The sequence below is a fragment of the Cervus canadensis genome, chromosome 24 (genome assembly GCF_019320065.1).
Source record: "Cervus canadensis isolate Bull #8, Minnesota chromosome 24, ASM1932006v1, whole genome shotgun sequence".
In the NCBI taxonomy this organism is placed as follows: Eukaryota; Metazoa; Chordata; class Mammalia; order Artiodactyla; family Cervidae; genus Cervus; species Cervus canadensis.
Window position 1 is genome coordinate 37,691,632 of NC_057409.1, and position 16,921 is coordinate 37,708,552.

Consider the following 16,921-nt stretch of genomic DNA (forward strand, 5'->3'; position numbering starts at 1 on the left):
CAGCAGAGTGATGTCTCTACTTTTTAATATGCTGTCTAGGTCTGTCATGGCTTCACTTTCAAGGAGCAAGCGTCTTAATTTCATGGCTGTTGTCACCGTCTGCAGTGATTTTGGAGTGAAAATAAAGTCACTGTTTGTCACTGTTTCCATTGTTTCCCCATCTATTTGCCATAAGGTGACAAGACTGGATGCCATGATCCTAGCTTTTTGAATGTTGAGTTTTAAGCCAGCTTTTTCACTCTCCTCTTTCACTTTCATCAAGAGGCTCTTTAGTTTCTCTTTGCTTTCTGCCCTAAGAGTGGTGCCATCTGCATATCTGAGGTTATTGATTTCTCCCCGCAACCTTGATTGCAGCTTGTGCTTCATCCAGCCTGGCATTAAACATCATCTCCTATCTTAAAGCATCTTTTCAGATTATGGATTTACTCAGACATCCGACTGTGCGGTAGTTTGAACATTCTTTGGCACTGCCCTTCTTTGGGACTGGAATGAAAATTGACCTTCTCCAGTCCTGTGGCCACTGCTGAGTTATCCAAATTTGTTGGCATATTGAGTGCAGCATTTTAACAGTATCATCTTAATATAATTATACAAGTTACAATTAACAAGTTATATTAATTAAATCATGTTTATTAATATACATTTGCCCGGAGCATATGTGTCCAACATGAAGACTTCAGTCTGTTAACCTGGTCATAAAAGAGGAGTTACAATGGATAAATATAAGGACAACTTTTTGGTAACTAAATACAATTTTATACATTTTAACACCTCTGCAATCAGGATGCATCTTGCAAACCATGTGGTTGTGATCTAAGTATGTAAGTCTTCCACTGACACCAGTGACATCACGAAAATTCCCAGCATCAAGGTAGCTCAGTTTTCCACAAACCATAACTGTTTCTTCTGATTCCTTATTTCAGTTCTCACTGAAAAGTCATAGTAAATCAGAGCTAGAAGGAATGGCATAAATCTGGTTGAAACCCCTCATTTTTACTGATACCTAGCTCAATTCCAAAAAGGAAACAGTCCCAGTTAACAGAGTTCATTAAGCAACAGAGCATGGTGCCTTTTACCACAATTAAGTTTTTTCTGTGTCTATGAACTGAGAACAAAAGTTTCCCTGGTGGCTCAGTGGTAAAGAATCTGCCTGCCAACGCAAGAGACATGAGTTTGATCCCAGGTCCGGGAAGATCCCACATGCCTTGGAGCAACTAAGCCTGCGCGCCACAACTACTGAGGCTGTGCTATAGAGCCCAAGAGCTGCAATTACTAAAGCTACACAACCTAGAGTCCATGCTCCACAACAAGAGAAGCTGCCACAATAAGAAGCCTGTGCACCATACCTAGAGAGTAGCCCCCACTCACCACAACCACAGAAAAGTCCATGCAGCAACCAAGACCCAGCATAGCCAGATAAATAATTTTTTTTTTAAAGTGACTGCTCCTATCACTTGCAAAAATGTGCTCATGAATTTCCAAGTAATGCTTTTCCTAAACGTTTCTGGAACCGAATATAAAGTGTTTCTGCTATAATAGGAAAAACACATTTCTGAAAACCTCCCATTTTGAACAACTGCAAATTAATTAATAGCATTTATGGGAGAAAAGAAGTTGGGGCAGATAACCTATGCAACTTCATATCAAGAGCACTAATAAGAATAATAAGTGGTACCTTGACAGAGAACTTGGACAGCCCAGCCAAGCAGCTCAGCCTAGCTGGAGGCAGCCTCAAGGGAAATTTTATTTATTTATTTATTTTTTTTTTTTCCAAGGGAAATTTTAAATGTACAAAATCAAGCGCAACAGTACAACTGGAAACGGAGTTCCGCGCAATGAGCGCCCAAAAGCCACCTAGGACCAGGGGCTCCATCTCCCTGGGGAAAGAGCTCTTCCAGCGGGAAGGCACTTGTAATCTCTTAAAATGGAGCTAAAGGGCTGTGTAGGAACTGAGCCAAGGCTGTTCTTCCTTCCAGCTGAGGGCTATAATCCTACTAAAGCTATTCTGGGCCTCCTCACTTAACAAAAACCACACAGAAATGGACACAATTTCCATCTGACATCACTCCCTTTTACTAACTGTATGTGGGAAGAGAAAACAGGATTTGGATTTTCACCTTTTCTTCAATTATTCCCAAAAAGTCACATGTTGCCATTAACACTTTGCCACTAAAAACAGTGACAAAGGCTTTACTAAGCTTCTAAAGTATGATACATAACAATGTCTTCTATAATACATTTTTTAATGAAACAAGAGCAATAAAGTTTGCCTATCAAATTTAGCCAGCTGGAAGAAAGTATAAGAGTTAGCAAGTATCTTAGTACACAAACATTCCTCCAGATTACGGTTTCAGTAAGGAGTTCTTACCTGAAGCACAATAGGATCAATGCAAGTAAATTTGGTTTCCTCTCTGTAGAGATATTCAATGGAACACTTCAACAGAAGAATTTTGGGGTTTTTAATAGAAGAATTCATCTAAAATATAAATGAACAGTTTGTTAAAACTTTGAAAGTTTGCAATTTATAGACCTCCTTTAATCACAACTCTAAGTTCATACTGGTCATAATTCCTCTTAAATAGATTATCTCATTCTATTCAGATTAAAATACTCTCATTTATTTTGTGCTATTCTTATTTTTTTTCAAAGCAAATAATTAAAGCCATGCAAAATTCTTTAAAAACTGGCTTCTTTTTCACTAATGCTATTTTACCTAATTTTCTATACTCTTAACTATCTTTTTTTTAAATCTCTAATGTTTTAAAAAAAGATATCACACCCTGGGTAGGAGGGAGAGGGACTTAAAAGATAGGCTACTTGATAAACTCCTAGAGATCAGCAATTCTGAAAGCAGAATTTAACTTTTCTAAGATTCAAGAAAAGTAGAGGAGGGAGAGAGGAATTAAAACACCTGCTGAACATATTTTTGATGGAATAAACATCTAAGCAGTCGTAAATTCGCAAGCAAAACTGGGAAACAAGAAGTTACAACAGAAAATCTTAAAGCACATCCAGAAGTAGAGACGCAAACAATATACCCTCACCACACAACTGAAGCCGCGGGCACAGGGGCCTGCATCCTACAACAGAAGTCTCCATCTGACCAAACTTATTAGGTTCAAACTAGCAAATGCTCCTGAAAACAGGGATTCATCAGCTGGGAAACTACATGCAGGGCTTTTTCAGTAACTACAAATTACATACTATCTCTAAACATGGTCACTGGGGCAAGACAGTCATTCATGCATGTGACTACCACACCCACGTAACAGTTTTTAATTCTGGAGATGAGCACAACACACCTACCTCTGAATTCAACAGACATCATTTAATCTGATTTAAAGTACTACTTTGATGGGTAAAGTGCTGTTTTAATAAGACTCTATGTAGAAATATGGACTTTGGATCATTGCTATGAAATAATATCAAATTCAAACGTAATTTTATTTATCTATGGTCACTAATACTTTTCAGGAAGTTTAATACCTTATAAAAAATATATTATTCTTCTCAGCTTAGAAAAGAGTGAAAACAGACTGCAGTTTATCCATCCAGTTACTCAAGCTTGAAATTTGCCTGAGCTCTCACTGTAACCAAACCAATAGTACCAGAGATGAGGGCAGGGTGTCTCTATTTTTAACACGTTCTCTTAGTGACTCTGAAGCACAGCAAGGTTTGAGAACACTGTTACAGATCATTGGTTTCTCTAAAAGTGAGAACCAATAAACAAATAAATAACACTGGAAACACCCAGAGTGACTCCACTAATAAGTAGTCCCACCCAAATGCAAACTGGTGCAGCCACTATGGAAAACAGTACGGAGTCTCCTTAAAAAAAATAAAAACAGAGCTACCACATCATCCTGCAATGTACTCCTGGGCAGACATCCAGAGAGAAACTCCAGTTTGAAAAAATACATGCACCCCAGTGCTCACAGAAGCACTATTTACAATAGCCAAGACACAGAAGCCATCTAAATGTCCATCCACAGATGAATGGATAAAGATGTATGAAATACACACACACACACACACACACACACACACACACACACGAATACTACTCAGCCATAAAAAAGAATGAAATCATGACATTTACAGCAGTAAGGATGGACCTAGAGATTATCATACTAAGTAAGCCAAAGACAAGTATCATATGATATCACTTATATGTGGGATCTAAAATATGATAAAAATGAACTTATTAAAACAGAAACAGATTCACAGACAGAGAAAACAAACTTATGGTTACCACAGGGGAAAGTGCAGTGTGGGGGTAGGGATAAATTAGGAGTTTGGAAATGGCAGCCACGGTGCATAAAACATATGAACAACAAGATCCTACAGTACTGCACAGGAAACTATATTCAATATCCTATAATAAACTTAATGGAAAATATGAAAAAGAATACATATATACACATATACCTATAACTGAATCACTTTGCTATACACGAGAGACACAATACTATTAATTAACTATACTTCATTAAAATAAAATTTCTTTTAATTGGGCTTCCCTGGTAGCTCAGATGGTAAAGTGTCTGCTTACAATGCGGGAGACCTGGACTCAATCCCTGGGTTGGGAAGATCCCCTGGAGAAGGAAATCACCTACTCCGGTATTCATGCCTGAAAAATCCCATGGACTGAGGAGCCTGGTGCACTACAGTTCATGGGGTCGCAAAGAGTCGGACATGACTGAGCGACTTCACCTCACTTCACTTCTTTTAATTAAAAAGTAGTCCCACCCTTCCTCTACCCACCCCCCATTCTCACTCCCCTAAAACTACTAAATGAGAATTTCTAAGGTGTGGGCTTAGGAGTCTACATTTTTAACAAGGTCCTCATACACAGTACACTTTGCTAACCAGCAGCCTTCAGAACAAAGTGATAAGACAAAGCCCTCATCTGCTTCCTCCAGCCTCATTTCCTGCCAGTTCCTATCCAGTACCTTAGGGTCTCAGACTTTCCTTAGTACAAGGGGTTATTTACCCTTCTCTCTATGCTGGTGCTAGAAAGAGGCCTCACGGCTGAAGGTACAGAGAATGATACAGAATTCCAGTCATAATTCTGTGTTCAGCCCTATGAGGAAGAACAGAGTTTTAAAATGTTAGGCCTCTGGAAGAATTCTGATCTGTTAGGAAATCTTTTATCCCTGAGATGTGGCAGGGTCAAGGGACACCAGCGTCCCTTCAGCCTGCTGACAGGGAAGCCTTCTTCTGTCTGATGAGTTCTCACTGTCCAAGCCCCTGTCATCATCAGCTCTGGGAGACTCTCCTTGAACCCCCAAATTTCACTGCTAGTCACTCCTCCCTGTCCAATCTCCTTTTCCTCCATGGTGAGGGGCACCCTCAGCTTGCTGGCTTGGCACACAGTCACAGTTTGCTGAACTTCAGTGTTGAACTGAATCACATTACCTTTTTATGTGCAATATTCTTGGTGCAAACAAATCCATTGACAACCACAGAATCAAACTTCTTTCCACCTGGGATCTAATGAAACAATTAAGAAAACAATATAATCCGATATACATGTTTAGAATGCAGTCAAATGAATTCTATAAGTATTTATTTCCACTTTTTATTTTCACTATTATGTAACCAAATAAGAACAAAAAGTTCTAGGATGCATTTCTTCCTTTCAACCAATAATTAATGGCAACTTCCTACAATCGTCAACTCTCTAACATACTATCTGGTACTCCAAAATATCCATTTGACCAAACAAATAAATGCCAGATGTCAATTAAAACCACTAATAAGTTAAACACCAGAGGCAAAAAATATAGGCAAAACTCCACTATTCTCTAAACAAAACAATTACCCACTGCTTTTCCTCAGAACAGTAACAGCCATGTGTGAAAAGAGGCCTTGTATATGACACATCAAGAAGAGGAAGTAGGAAAGTTTGGGTTCCCAGGGGAAGTAGGAAAGTTTGGGTTTCCAGCTCACTGCAAGCCCAGCTTACCCCCACCCCCACTCACCTCCCACTTCCTAAGAGTGGCTCTTATGACCTTTACGTGCACTGCTACCAAATAGGACAGAAAAACTTTCCACTCCTCACGGAGCATCCTTCCTGGTAGCGACCCTTTCAGATGACCATTAAGAGACAAATTACTATCGGGCCCATCTCATGAACGCCGAACACAAGGAAAACATTGGCAGAGCTCACTTTTTTGATGTGGACAAACTGGCGGATATCCATGTCATCATCCCGGTTCTTGACGTCAGGTCGGACTGTCTGAACAACCTGGCAGACCAGGGATACGATGATGTCCCTCCAAGACGTGGACAGTGACTCACTGTGGAGCAGCTGTTGCAGCAGCGCCATCATGTGGTTATGATTAGCTGAACTACAAAAACGTTACGGGAAAGACATTTGCACAGTTAACACCGCCAGAGACAATAGCTCTGAAGATGCAACACGGTCTGCAAAGCAATCAGCACGTGACTTAACGGCTTACAGGTAAGACCTTCCTGGTCATTTTATTCTTTCAGCATATCTGCGCCTTAATGCTTTGCATATAAAGAAAATCTGAATATCTCCAATTAAGATAACCCATTTAAGGGAGGCTCAAGAGGGAAGAGATATATGCATACTTGTAGCTGATTCATGATGTTGTACAACAGAAACACAACACTGTAAAGCAATTATCCTCCAATTAAAAAATTGAAAAATAAACAAAACAAACAAAAAATCTATGGGTTTGATAAAAAAAAATGCCCCATTTAATTCAATTAAATTTTAACACATAAATAACAATGGGGATAGAAAAGCACAACTAGGACTCTCTGCTTTATTAGAAGTTTCACCAGAACAGGCTTTATTTCCTAAGTAATGTTAGCATTTTTGACTTTATAAGGAAGAACTATACAAATACCTATCAAGTCACTTAAGATTAGAAAAATGGAAAATTAAAATGAATAAGCTCACTGCCTTACAGCAACCTCTCCATAGCTTGTTTCTCTCCATTCTCCTCCCGCAGCAGCTCCAGGTTGTTATGATGCCAGCCCAAAGGTGTGAAAGGCAGTTCTTTGGATTTTTCCTCAACTCGACGGTTAAATAAGGATTCTAAGTGTAAAATAAGAAATTATATTCATTGTCAAGTTTTATACCATCTACTCAGAGATTTAGAAATCACCAACTTATCTTTTTAAATTTTTTAAGTTAGCCAATTCAAATTATTGATCTAAAAAAAGCAAGGACATGTTTAAATTCATAGATAAAAAAAATTAAGTCTGAGTTAGATCAACATTCTCAACAGCCAAAATCAGAGACACAAGTGTAAAGAGTAAATTTACATAAGCAACCAGGGCTCTCAAGAAAGTAACTATAAATACGGCTTTTGAAAAGCAAATGAACTGAGATTTGTTTACAGTCTTTTTATTTATTTGGGGATATTAAAAGAGAGAGGTAGTTAATTTTCCCTATAAAATCACAAACTGAACACTGCATTCAACAGAAATCAGAATGCAAGGAGAACGTGTGACAGTGTGGGTGCTGAGAAAAGCTCAGCATTGATTCGTCCGAACCAGGATATGACAGTCTAGAAAGTCTACTCATACAATCCTGTCAGTGTTTCTTTTTCAGTACTAGAACAAAAAAGGCTTTCTTCTTAACTGGCAAAACTTTTACAAGTCAGACCAAAAAATTAACTGTGAAGAAATCAAAACATGGTAAATAGTAATTTATATAAAATTTTGTAAATGATCAGAACCCAAAAAAAAAAAAAAAATCGGTAATACTAAATACTTTGCAAAAAAGATGCTCACTGAATAACTTTTGAAACTGTGATTGAATAAATGGAAAGAAAAGAGGTAGGAAATGCTTGTAAAAATTCTCTAGTCTTTCCCCTCTTAAAGCAAACTGAACAAACGACAAAAAACCTTCAACTAAACAGTCCAGCAGGCTCCAGAGTAAAGCCAGTGTCCACGACAAGTGAGGTACAAGAACAGCACATTTCAATTATGTAAACTCTTGGTCTATAAACATCTGGTTGAACCAGATGCTTGAAGGTGAATTTAGAAACACTAAGTTGTGACACTATCTGTCAGCAGCTGCCCTTGTACCAGCTCGCCCTACCTTCTCTCTTTTATGTGAAACCCTCCCATTATCTGAGGCCTAGGCTGTAGCGTGTTATGGACCAAATAAGTGTGCCTTCACTCCACAGCAAGCTAAGTAGGGATGGGGATAGGAAAGGTTTGTATTCTTCTGCACTTCTTTCGTCCCCAAGGAAATGATAAGCAGAATTAGTTCTTATTTCCTTCAGTCCACTTGTTGTCCAAATCCAGAGAGCAAGCAGCATCCTCAATTAGATGAGATCTGCCTGTGGCTTTTTGATAAGCTTGACAATCACTTGATGATATGTCTATCAATACTTAATACTATATTCGTGATACAGAAAAGCATATTCGTGATATAGAAAAGCCTTTAAGTGAATAAAATTCAGAATCTAGGTAAAGACTTTTAAACAATTATTTTTCAGATCAGAGACCTCTCAAACTAAGTCCAAGTTTATATTTTTGGTTCTCAGCAGTCTCAAGGCTACTACACATATTGAAAAACTGTGTTCCTATGGTGCTAAAATAATATAATGCATTGTCGGTACTCACTCAGCGCCAGTCAGTATCCTGGGCCCACAGTATATCTCCATGAACAAGAGACATCATCCCATGTATAGATTTTGATAAAATTACCTTTGATGAAGGCGTCGCTTATTGATAGCTGTTGTCCTCCATTGTCAGAAATCAAATACTCTGCATGCCAGGGAGAGAACAGAGAGAGGAGGAAGGAAAGAAGAGGCCTATGACTATAACAGGCTAGCATAATTATACAGAAAACACACCCACACACAGAGTATTACTCACACTAAACCCATAGCAGCCAAGTCACGGAAACTTTAGGCTAACATGTCGGTTTATAACTTGTTCTGCACACTTCATACTAGACTTGATAGACTTAATAACTCAACAGAGCCATGAGACAGCAATGACAGATAATCTTTTTAACAGATCATTTTTCCCTTATCAAATCTGAACTGCTTTATGAAAACTGAGGTCTGTCATGGATTTGCATGACAAGCCTAAAAAGTTACACTCTTTTTCTCATCCATAGCCATATTATGTAACAAACAATGAGTTCAGATAGAGAGCATACTGCATAAAAAAATATAAGGTGGGGTTTTTTGAATTTCAAAATATAAGCTATAAAACAAATTAATACAAAAATGATAATGGAAGGGAATTAAGATATAACTCATCAGGATTATATTAGTTTTTAATTTGAGTTTTACTGTTTCAAAAATTCTAACCAAACACTTTCAAATAGTTGCCAAAAGATAACTTCTGAACACACTCTGAATGGGTTCTTTCAAAACTTTTAGAATATTAAATATTACAAGTGAAGCTTATTCTTTACTTTCACATGACCTTTCCTCTAGATCTGTGACCAAGCACAGCTCAAATGAGGTTCTTTCTACCGTGCAAATTTAACCACAATGCATTTTAAGTCTTTTAAGGTAAAGGTGATCCACAAAATTCTTTCCAAGTAGATCTCATTTATAAAGAAAAGGGCTTCAAAAGTCAATGTGTTTATAATCCAATACACTGATCCTTCAAAACAAAAAAGCAGAGAAAAAAAAATTTAGCAAGTTCAAGTGTGCCATGCCAAATATAATATAATCAAGTATGTGGATCAGTGAAAACAGATATGATACTTTATTTCTACACCTCCCTCACAGAAATTAATAATGCCAATGCCTGTTTATACAGAGGCTTTAGAAGCTTTACTCTTCAGTCTAAAGGATATATATGTACATATATCTATATCTATATAAAATTTCAGAAGCAATGGATTTTCCCCATTTTATTATGAAAAAACTTAAAACATACAGAAAACCCTATATATCCTCCACCAAGACTGAACAATTGTTAATGACTTGCCATATCTGATTTCTCTGTGTGCTTTTTTCCAGACAATTTGAAGTTACACGTATCATGACATTTTACCACTAGTACTTCAGCATGCATCTCTAAAAATTAAGAGCATTCTTCTCTAGATCCATAATATTTACACACTTAAGAAAACTGACACTTTCTTAATATCATCATATTAGTCCATATTCAAGTTTATCTGTTTCCAAAATGCTTTAATAAATTTTTTTTCCCCTCCAACCTGGATCCATTAAAGTTCATACATTACATTCTCTTCATTTTCTCTTAACCTAAAGTAGACCTTCTACCTTTTTCTTTCTCCTGATATTGAATTTTGAAAGAATTCAGGCCAAATGTCACATCCTGGATTTGATGGATTGTTTCCTCACGGTGCTGTTTAACTTGCTCTTATACCCCCATGTTTCCCTATAAATGTGGAGTTAGGTCTAGGAGTTTGAGGAAGTCATGCTTTTCATTTTCTTTTCTAGGTACTACTTGCTAACTTTCCAAGAATAGTTCAGAATCCTGCTTTCAACACATAATAAAATATATTCTAACTGCATAACCCTCCATAACAAACAATGAGAAATTAATCAAACCAGAAGATCACACTGACTCAGTTTTACAAGTTTCTGAAAATGAGTTAGCTTATGTAATACAAAAAACATGAGCATCTTCTTAAGCATAGATACTTCAACAAATTTTAAAAATTCATATTTCCTCAGTGTTAAAAGCTAGAGAATGATCCCTAAGATTTAACAATTTTAGTAACCATTAATTTTAATGGAAAGAAAAGAATCACTCATTCTCATTTGTATTTAAGAGAAATGAAAACCAGATGCAGGGGAAATCTACTATTCTTTCATTTTCTGAACTAGATCATTCTGATGACTTTATTTTCTGGTAACCAGTGTTCCTCTTAATTACAATGCAGAAAAAAATAATTTATTATGTCTCAACTTCACAAAATAGAAAAAAAAATAATTCTTGTTGTTATGCTAAAAGCTAACGAGAGAGAAGTGTAAAAGCCAGAGACATTTACTAAGGGGTAAAAGTCCTCAAATTACAGGCTCTCTGAAGTCAGTCTACTAAGAAAGAAGGTAGTTATTCTGTTGTGTGTGTGTATACACATACATGGGCTTCCCCGGTGGCTCAGACAGTAAAGAATCCTCCTGCAATGCAGGAGACCCGGGTTCCATCTGGAATATTACTCAGCCATGAAAAAAGAATGAAATCTTGCTATTTGTGAAAACACAGGTTGACCTAGACAGTATTATGCTAGGTGTAATAAGTCAGAGAAATACAAATACTGTATGATTTCCCTTATATGTGGAGTCTAAAAACAAAACAAATGAATAAACAGAACAGAAATAGAGTTATAGATACAGAGACCAAACAAGTGGTTGCCAGAGAGGAGGAGAGTGGAAGAAGGAAAGAAAGAGGTGAGGGAGATGAAAGGGTACAAACTTTCAGTTGCAAAATAACTAAGTCATGGGTATGAAATGTATCATATGGGGAATATATTCAATAACTGTATAATATCTTTACATGGTGACATAGTGTACTGAACTGGCAATCATTTCAAAATGTATAGAAAGATGGAATCACTGTTGATCAATTATACTTCAAAAACAAACTCAGAAAAAGAGATAAGATTGGTGGTTACTAGAGGAAGGGTGTGGGGGAAGGAGAACTGGATGAAGGCAATGAAGAGGTTCAAACTTTCAATACCAGGGACGTAATGTATAACACAATAAATATAATCAACACAGCTGTATACCATATGTGAAAATTTTTAAGAGTAAATTCTAAGAGTTCTCATCATAAAGAAAAAAATTTTTTCTATGTCTTTAATTTTGTATCTATGTGAGATGATGGATGTTCACTACACTTATACTGTGATGAAGAAGTGAAGTCAGACGCTCAGTCGTATCCGACTCTTTGCAACCCCATGGACTATAACCTACAAGGGTCCTCTGTCCATGGGATTTTCCAGGCAAGGGTACTGGAGTGGGTTGCCACTTCCTTCTCCAGGGGATCTTCCCGAGCCAGGGATCGAACCCAAGTTGCCCGCATTGCAGGCAGACGTTTTACCATTTGAGCCATACTGTACACCTTAAAATTACATACTTCTTTTTGTCAATTATATCTCAATAAAACTAGAAGGGGGGGGGGGATAACAACAGCAACAACCAGGCACTCTCTATCTCCTCATTATCTTGGATTTCACTTCTTCTTAGCAGTGAGTGTTCTTTCTTATCTTGACAAAAGTGAGGGGAAAAAAAAAAAAAGCTTCAGTTAATACTATATCAACTTCCCCAAATAACTGGCCTAACTTTTCTTTCTTTGCATCACAATTTTAAATATCTTTTCCAAGATATCCTTGACATTTCCTGCAGTCTTCAGTACAGTCTGGACTTCTGCTAACCTGCCACTTTTTTTAAAGCACTGACCCCTCTTTCAGACTGATCCTCATATGAAGGCTAACTCTCACAATTTTTGTAGGAAAAAAAAAAAATGTTTTTAAAGGTTGAGGTCAGAAAATTGCCAGCGGAGTTGTGACAGTTTTTCCCACTGTCAGTGCTTCCCCTTTCATTTTCCTTAGAAATACAATTTGAGGGTGCACTGTCAAAACGTCATTCTTCTTCTATGTCATTCTTCTCCTAACATTATAAAGTTGGGTTTCCTAAAGCAAATGCTTGACTGGGCTCAGCAGCTCACTTTTTGCTATTATGAATTTCATGATGTCAGGTCACTTTCTTCATGATTTCAAAAGCTCCTTAACTTTCCAAGAGATGAAATCATCAACAAGTCAAAAATGTATTTCATAACTCTACTTTCAGCACAATGAAATTGCCAACAACTACGTCCAGAGAACAGACACCTCTACAGATCATGCCACCTCTGAATCACATCTGTCATTCATATGACAGAAATCCAAACGCTCCACATGACCACCACCCACAGTTAATTCTCACCCAAGTGCCCACCCAGTCTGCTTCACTGTCCTTTCATACTCACCCAATGTTCACCACCATTTTTCCAATTTCTGCCTTGAGGATTCTGATAAAGATGTGTATCATACTCATGTTCAGTGCTAGTCAGGGCTCTCCTTTTCTTAAACCTAAACTGGCTTTTAATTATATCCAACAAAGTAAGCCTCATCACCCAATTTTTTTAAAAAAAGCATTTCTTTTCTGCATACTGCTATGTTCAATTTTAGTAATGGCTTAACCTCATTTTTCCTTTTATACCAAATGTCCTTTGAATTATGATTTTTGAGTCAGTAGACTAAAACCTCAAATAGAACAGCTAAAAGAATGATTTTTTTTTTTTTTGTATTAGAGAAGAAATCTTTTTTACAAATACAGCATTTTACACAACAAGCATTTTAAATAATAAAGATGCTTTGGAATGTGTGAATGTTTTTCACCAATCTAGTTCAAGCACCTGGAAAGGTTTAGTGAAACACTATGCTACTGGGTAACAGCATAAGCAAAGAGGCTTTAAAATATTAAATGAAAAAAGAGAAATGAATAGAGCAGAACATCCATGTTATAATGCAAAGAAATGCCACCTTGGAAGTTGCACATTATGCTAAGGGAAAAGTAGTCAGATGCTGTTCCCTTTAATGACTACAAGCCTTAAGCTGGGTGTGGTGGTACTAAGGGAGGAAACAAGAAATGAAAGGAACTGGAACCAACCAAAAAGAAAAAAACACGTGGAGAAGAGGTGTGGGAAAAACGAGAAAGGGTGGACCAAAACCCACAGCAAATCCCCTCAGCCACGGGGACAGAGGAAGCAAGAAGGACAGGCCGGATGAGATCCACGGCCCAACTCTCCAGCCTGTGTTCGGATTCCAGGTGGTGACTCCCTCCTACCTTTTTGGTCAGCAGGGTGAGGGGGCACATGTGGGTACTTGGAGGGCTTCTTGATATGGAAGTTCACGTTGTCCAGCTCCACGTTCAGGCTGATGGAAGCAGCTGAGTCACTGTCCACTGTGGACTGGAAACTGCTGACTGATGTGCGCTTGCTAGGACTGGCAGAATCTTTTAGTGTTGGGGAGGGGAAAGAAATATAGGGAGAGGAGGGGAGTAAAAATGGGTTTCATCAGGGTATTGGAGGAAAGGAGAAAAATGTTTTTTTTTAATATACAAGCCCAATGTGCAATACCAAAATGGATACAGTATTTTCATGTAGTGATACTTCTGTGTAGACCTAATAAAATTTGAACCAGTTAAATATAAAATGAATTTTTTAAATAAAGAAATATATTGGAAGTTCTGCAGAGAGAAGGCCTGATATCATAGCAAAGAGGTGAGAAAGTTGTCTACTGCAATATTATTAGCACGGAGTTATTTTTAAGCTGCTGCAAACTAAAGACTACAGCGAAATCTGAAAACACCAGTGGTTTAACAAATTGGTTTCTTAAGAAAATACTGTATCTAGGACAATGATTGCTATCAGATGTTCTTTACGTTTAGCTGAAGCCAGAAAACTTAATAGTAGGATTGTTTCAACTAAATAAACAAAACACTCTATCATACATACACGTTAATGATTCATAAAAACTAAAACGTCAGAAAGTGAAACTCACTAGTCAAATTATCGTCACCTTCTTCAGCTACCTGCTCAGTGTCACTGTCATCAAACTTGATGTCTTTAAACCAGGACGGCTCAGAGTGTCCTTCCACGGAGTTCACCGAGTCACTGTCTGGAGAAGGGGTCTCGGAAAATTCTGTACTCTGAAAGGGTCAAGACAGGATCCAAGCAATTGACCCACAGTGGCAACAATATTGAGGCTGTCACACTACAAATAAATCCTAGCCTAATATTTGTATAAGGCTAACCACTGAATACATTAAATAAGCAAATCAGTAGAAACTTAAGTTGCAAGTCAGCATCATAACTGGCAATTCCACTCTTACAACTATAATATTCATGAATCAGCAGGCTAAAAGGCAGCATATTATGACCAAACATATTATACAGATTTTATAGTGTTTCATTTCTTTTATTCCTGAGAGTGAAGATGGCTTAGAACTTATCATAACCCTGTGCCAATGCTAGGACACAACTTCGAAAACTGTTAGATTTTCAGACATAACACCACCAGTCTTTGGGATCATCCATCTTTTCTACCCAATGATTTTCCAACTTTAGTTCACAAAGCTGTTACCGGATTATTATTTTATCAAATTAACATAAACAAGAACGTTATGTTAAAGTTTTTTAAAACTTCTATCTTTAAGTACGTGATTTCCATGTTCCTAATCAAACTAAAAAATCAGAAAAGAAAAAGAATATTCACCATTTTACCAGTTACACAATTTAATACTGCTATGGAGTCAAAATCTATTGCAATAGTAACATTAAATTTCTTAATGACTTTATTACATATACTTCCTCTTAATCCTAAAAAACACAGCCATAATAAAATTAAAAACCACTGAGGGTAAATGACACTACAAAGTCAAGCTTAAGAAAAGCTGCAAAAACTGAAAAGTTTGGGACTTCAAAGGGTTTTTCATCACAGCTACCAACCAAGTAAAAATGTTACAGCTTCCCTCAAATGACAGGGAAAACATACTAGAAAAGTGTATCACTGGGTAACTCAACTACTTTTTATTCCCAGTGATGAGGAAGACTTGGCAACGAAGCTCTCTGGACTCTCATTGGCCGCACCACCGAACATACCTGCAGCGGTCTGTACAGAGCGTACTCATCCCGGAAGAGCTGGTCGTGATGACTGACACAATCCAGCCAACGTCCATCCACCATTGCCTGTCCAATTGCTATAGCCTGTGCCCTGAACCAAGACCACAGAAAACGAAAACTCTTAAGAGAATAATTTTACAAGATGAGACACAAACTGAATTTACTTTCTAGTCTAATCAGAGTTGGAACTTCAAACAGTCCTTGGATAGGTGAGGGATAAAACAAGAGAGATTTGAAGCTTAATTAAAAGATTTTCACAGTACCACAGTAAAGAAGAACCTACAGAGAAGGCAGTCCCAACAAGACCTAATTTCAATTACACAAACATCAACAAGTGCTCAAGGCAAGCATCACTAGTTCAGTTCAGTCACTCAGTTGTGTCCGACTCTTTGCGACCCCATGGACTGCAGCACGCCAGGCTTCCCTGTCCATCACCAACTCCCAGAGATTACTCAAACTCGTGTCCATAGTCGGTGATGCCATACAACCATCTCATCCTCTGTCCCCTTCTCCTCCCGCCTTCAATCTTTCCCAGCATCAAGGTCTTTTCCAATGAGTCAGTTCTTCACATCAGGTGGCCAAAGTACTGGAGTTTCAGCTTCAGCATCAGTCCTTCCAGTGAAAATTCAGGACTGATTTCCTTGAGGATGGACTGGTGGGATCTCCTTGCTGTCCAAGGGACTCTCAAGAGTCTTCTCCAACACCACAGTTCAAAACCATCAATTCTTCAGTGCTCAGCTTTCTTTATAATTCAACTGTCACATCCACTGATCTTAGCTTCTTGAATGTTGAGTTTTAAGCCAGCTTTTTCACTCTCCTCTTACACCTTCTTCAAGAGGCTCTTTAGTTCCTCTCTGCTTTCTGCCATAAGGGTGCCATCCGCATAGCTGAGGTTATTGATATTTCTCCCAGCAATCTTGATTCTAGCTTGTGCTTCATCCAGCCTGACATTTCTCACAATGTACTCTGCACATAAGTTAAATACGGTGACAACATACAGCCTTTCCTGATTTGGAACCAGTCTGTTGTTCCATGTCCAGTTCTAACTGTGGTTTCTTGACCTGCATACAGATTTCTCAGACGGCAGGTCAGGTGGTCTGGTATTCCCATTTCTAAGAATTTTCCACAGTTTGTTGTGACCTAAACAGTCAAAAGCTTTGGTGTAGTTCAATAAAGCAGAAGTAGATGTTTTTCTGGAACTCTCTTGCTTTTTCGATGATCCAACAGGTGGTGGCAATTTGATCTCTGGTTCCTCTGCCTTTTCTAAATC

General features: G+C 37.9%; 1 protein-coding gene across 2 annotated transcripts in view; it reads right to left on the reverse strand.

Annotated features, from left to right (window-relative positions):
- PIKFYVE (phosphoinositide kinase, FYVE-type zinc finger containing) overlaps window positions 1–16,921 on the reverse strand; it is a 77,102-nt gene that overhangs the window by 35,604 nt on the left and 24,577 nt on the right. For both annotated transcript variants that reach the window (XM_043444893.1, XM_043444892.1), the window contains 8 exons: window positions 15,631–15,742; window positions 14,531–14,678; window positions 13,815–13,982; window positions 8,698–8,757; window positions 6,943–7,072; window positions 6,173–6,353; window positions 5,419–5,493; window positions 2,369–2,476 (listed from right to left, as the gene is read on the reverse strand). In XM_043444893.1, coding sequence (XP_043300828.1) covers window positions 2,369–2,476; window positions 5,419–5,493; window positions 6,173–6,353; window positions 6,943–7,072; window positions 8,698–8,757; window positions 13,815–13,982; window positions 14,531–14,678; window positions 15,631–15,742 — 982 coding nt within the window. The remainder of the gene's footprint in view (window positions 1–2,368; window positions 2,477–5,418; window positions 5,494–6,172; window positions 6,354–6,942; window positions 7,073–8,697; window positions 8,758–13,814; window positions 13,983–14,530; window positions 14,679–15,630; window positions 15,743–16,921) is intronic.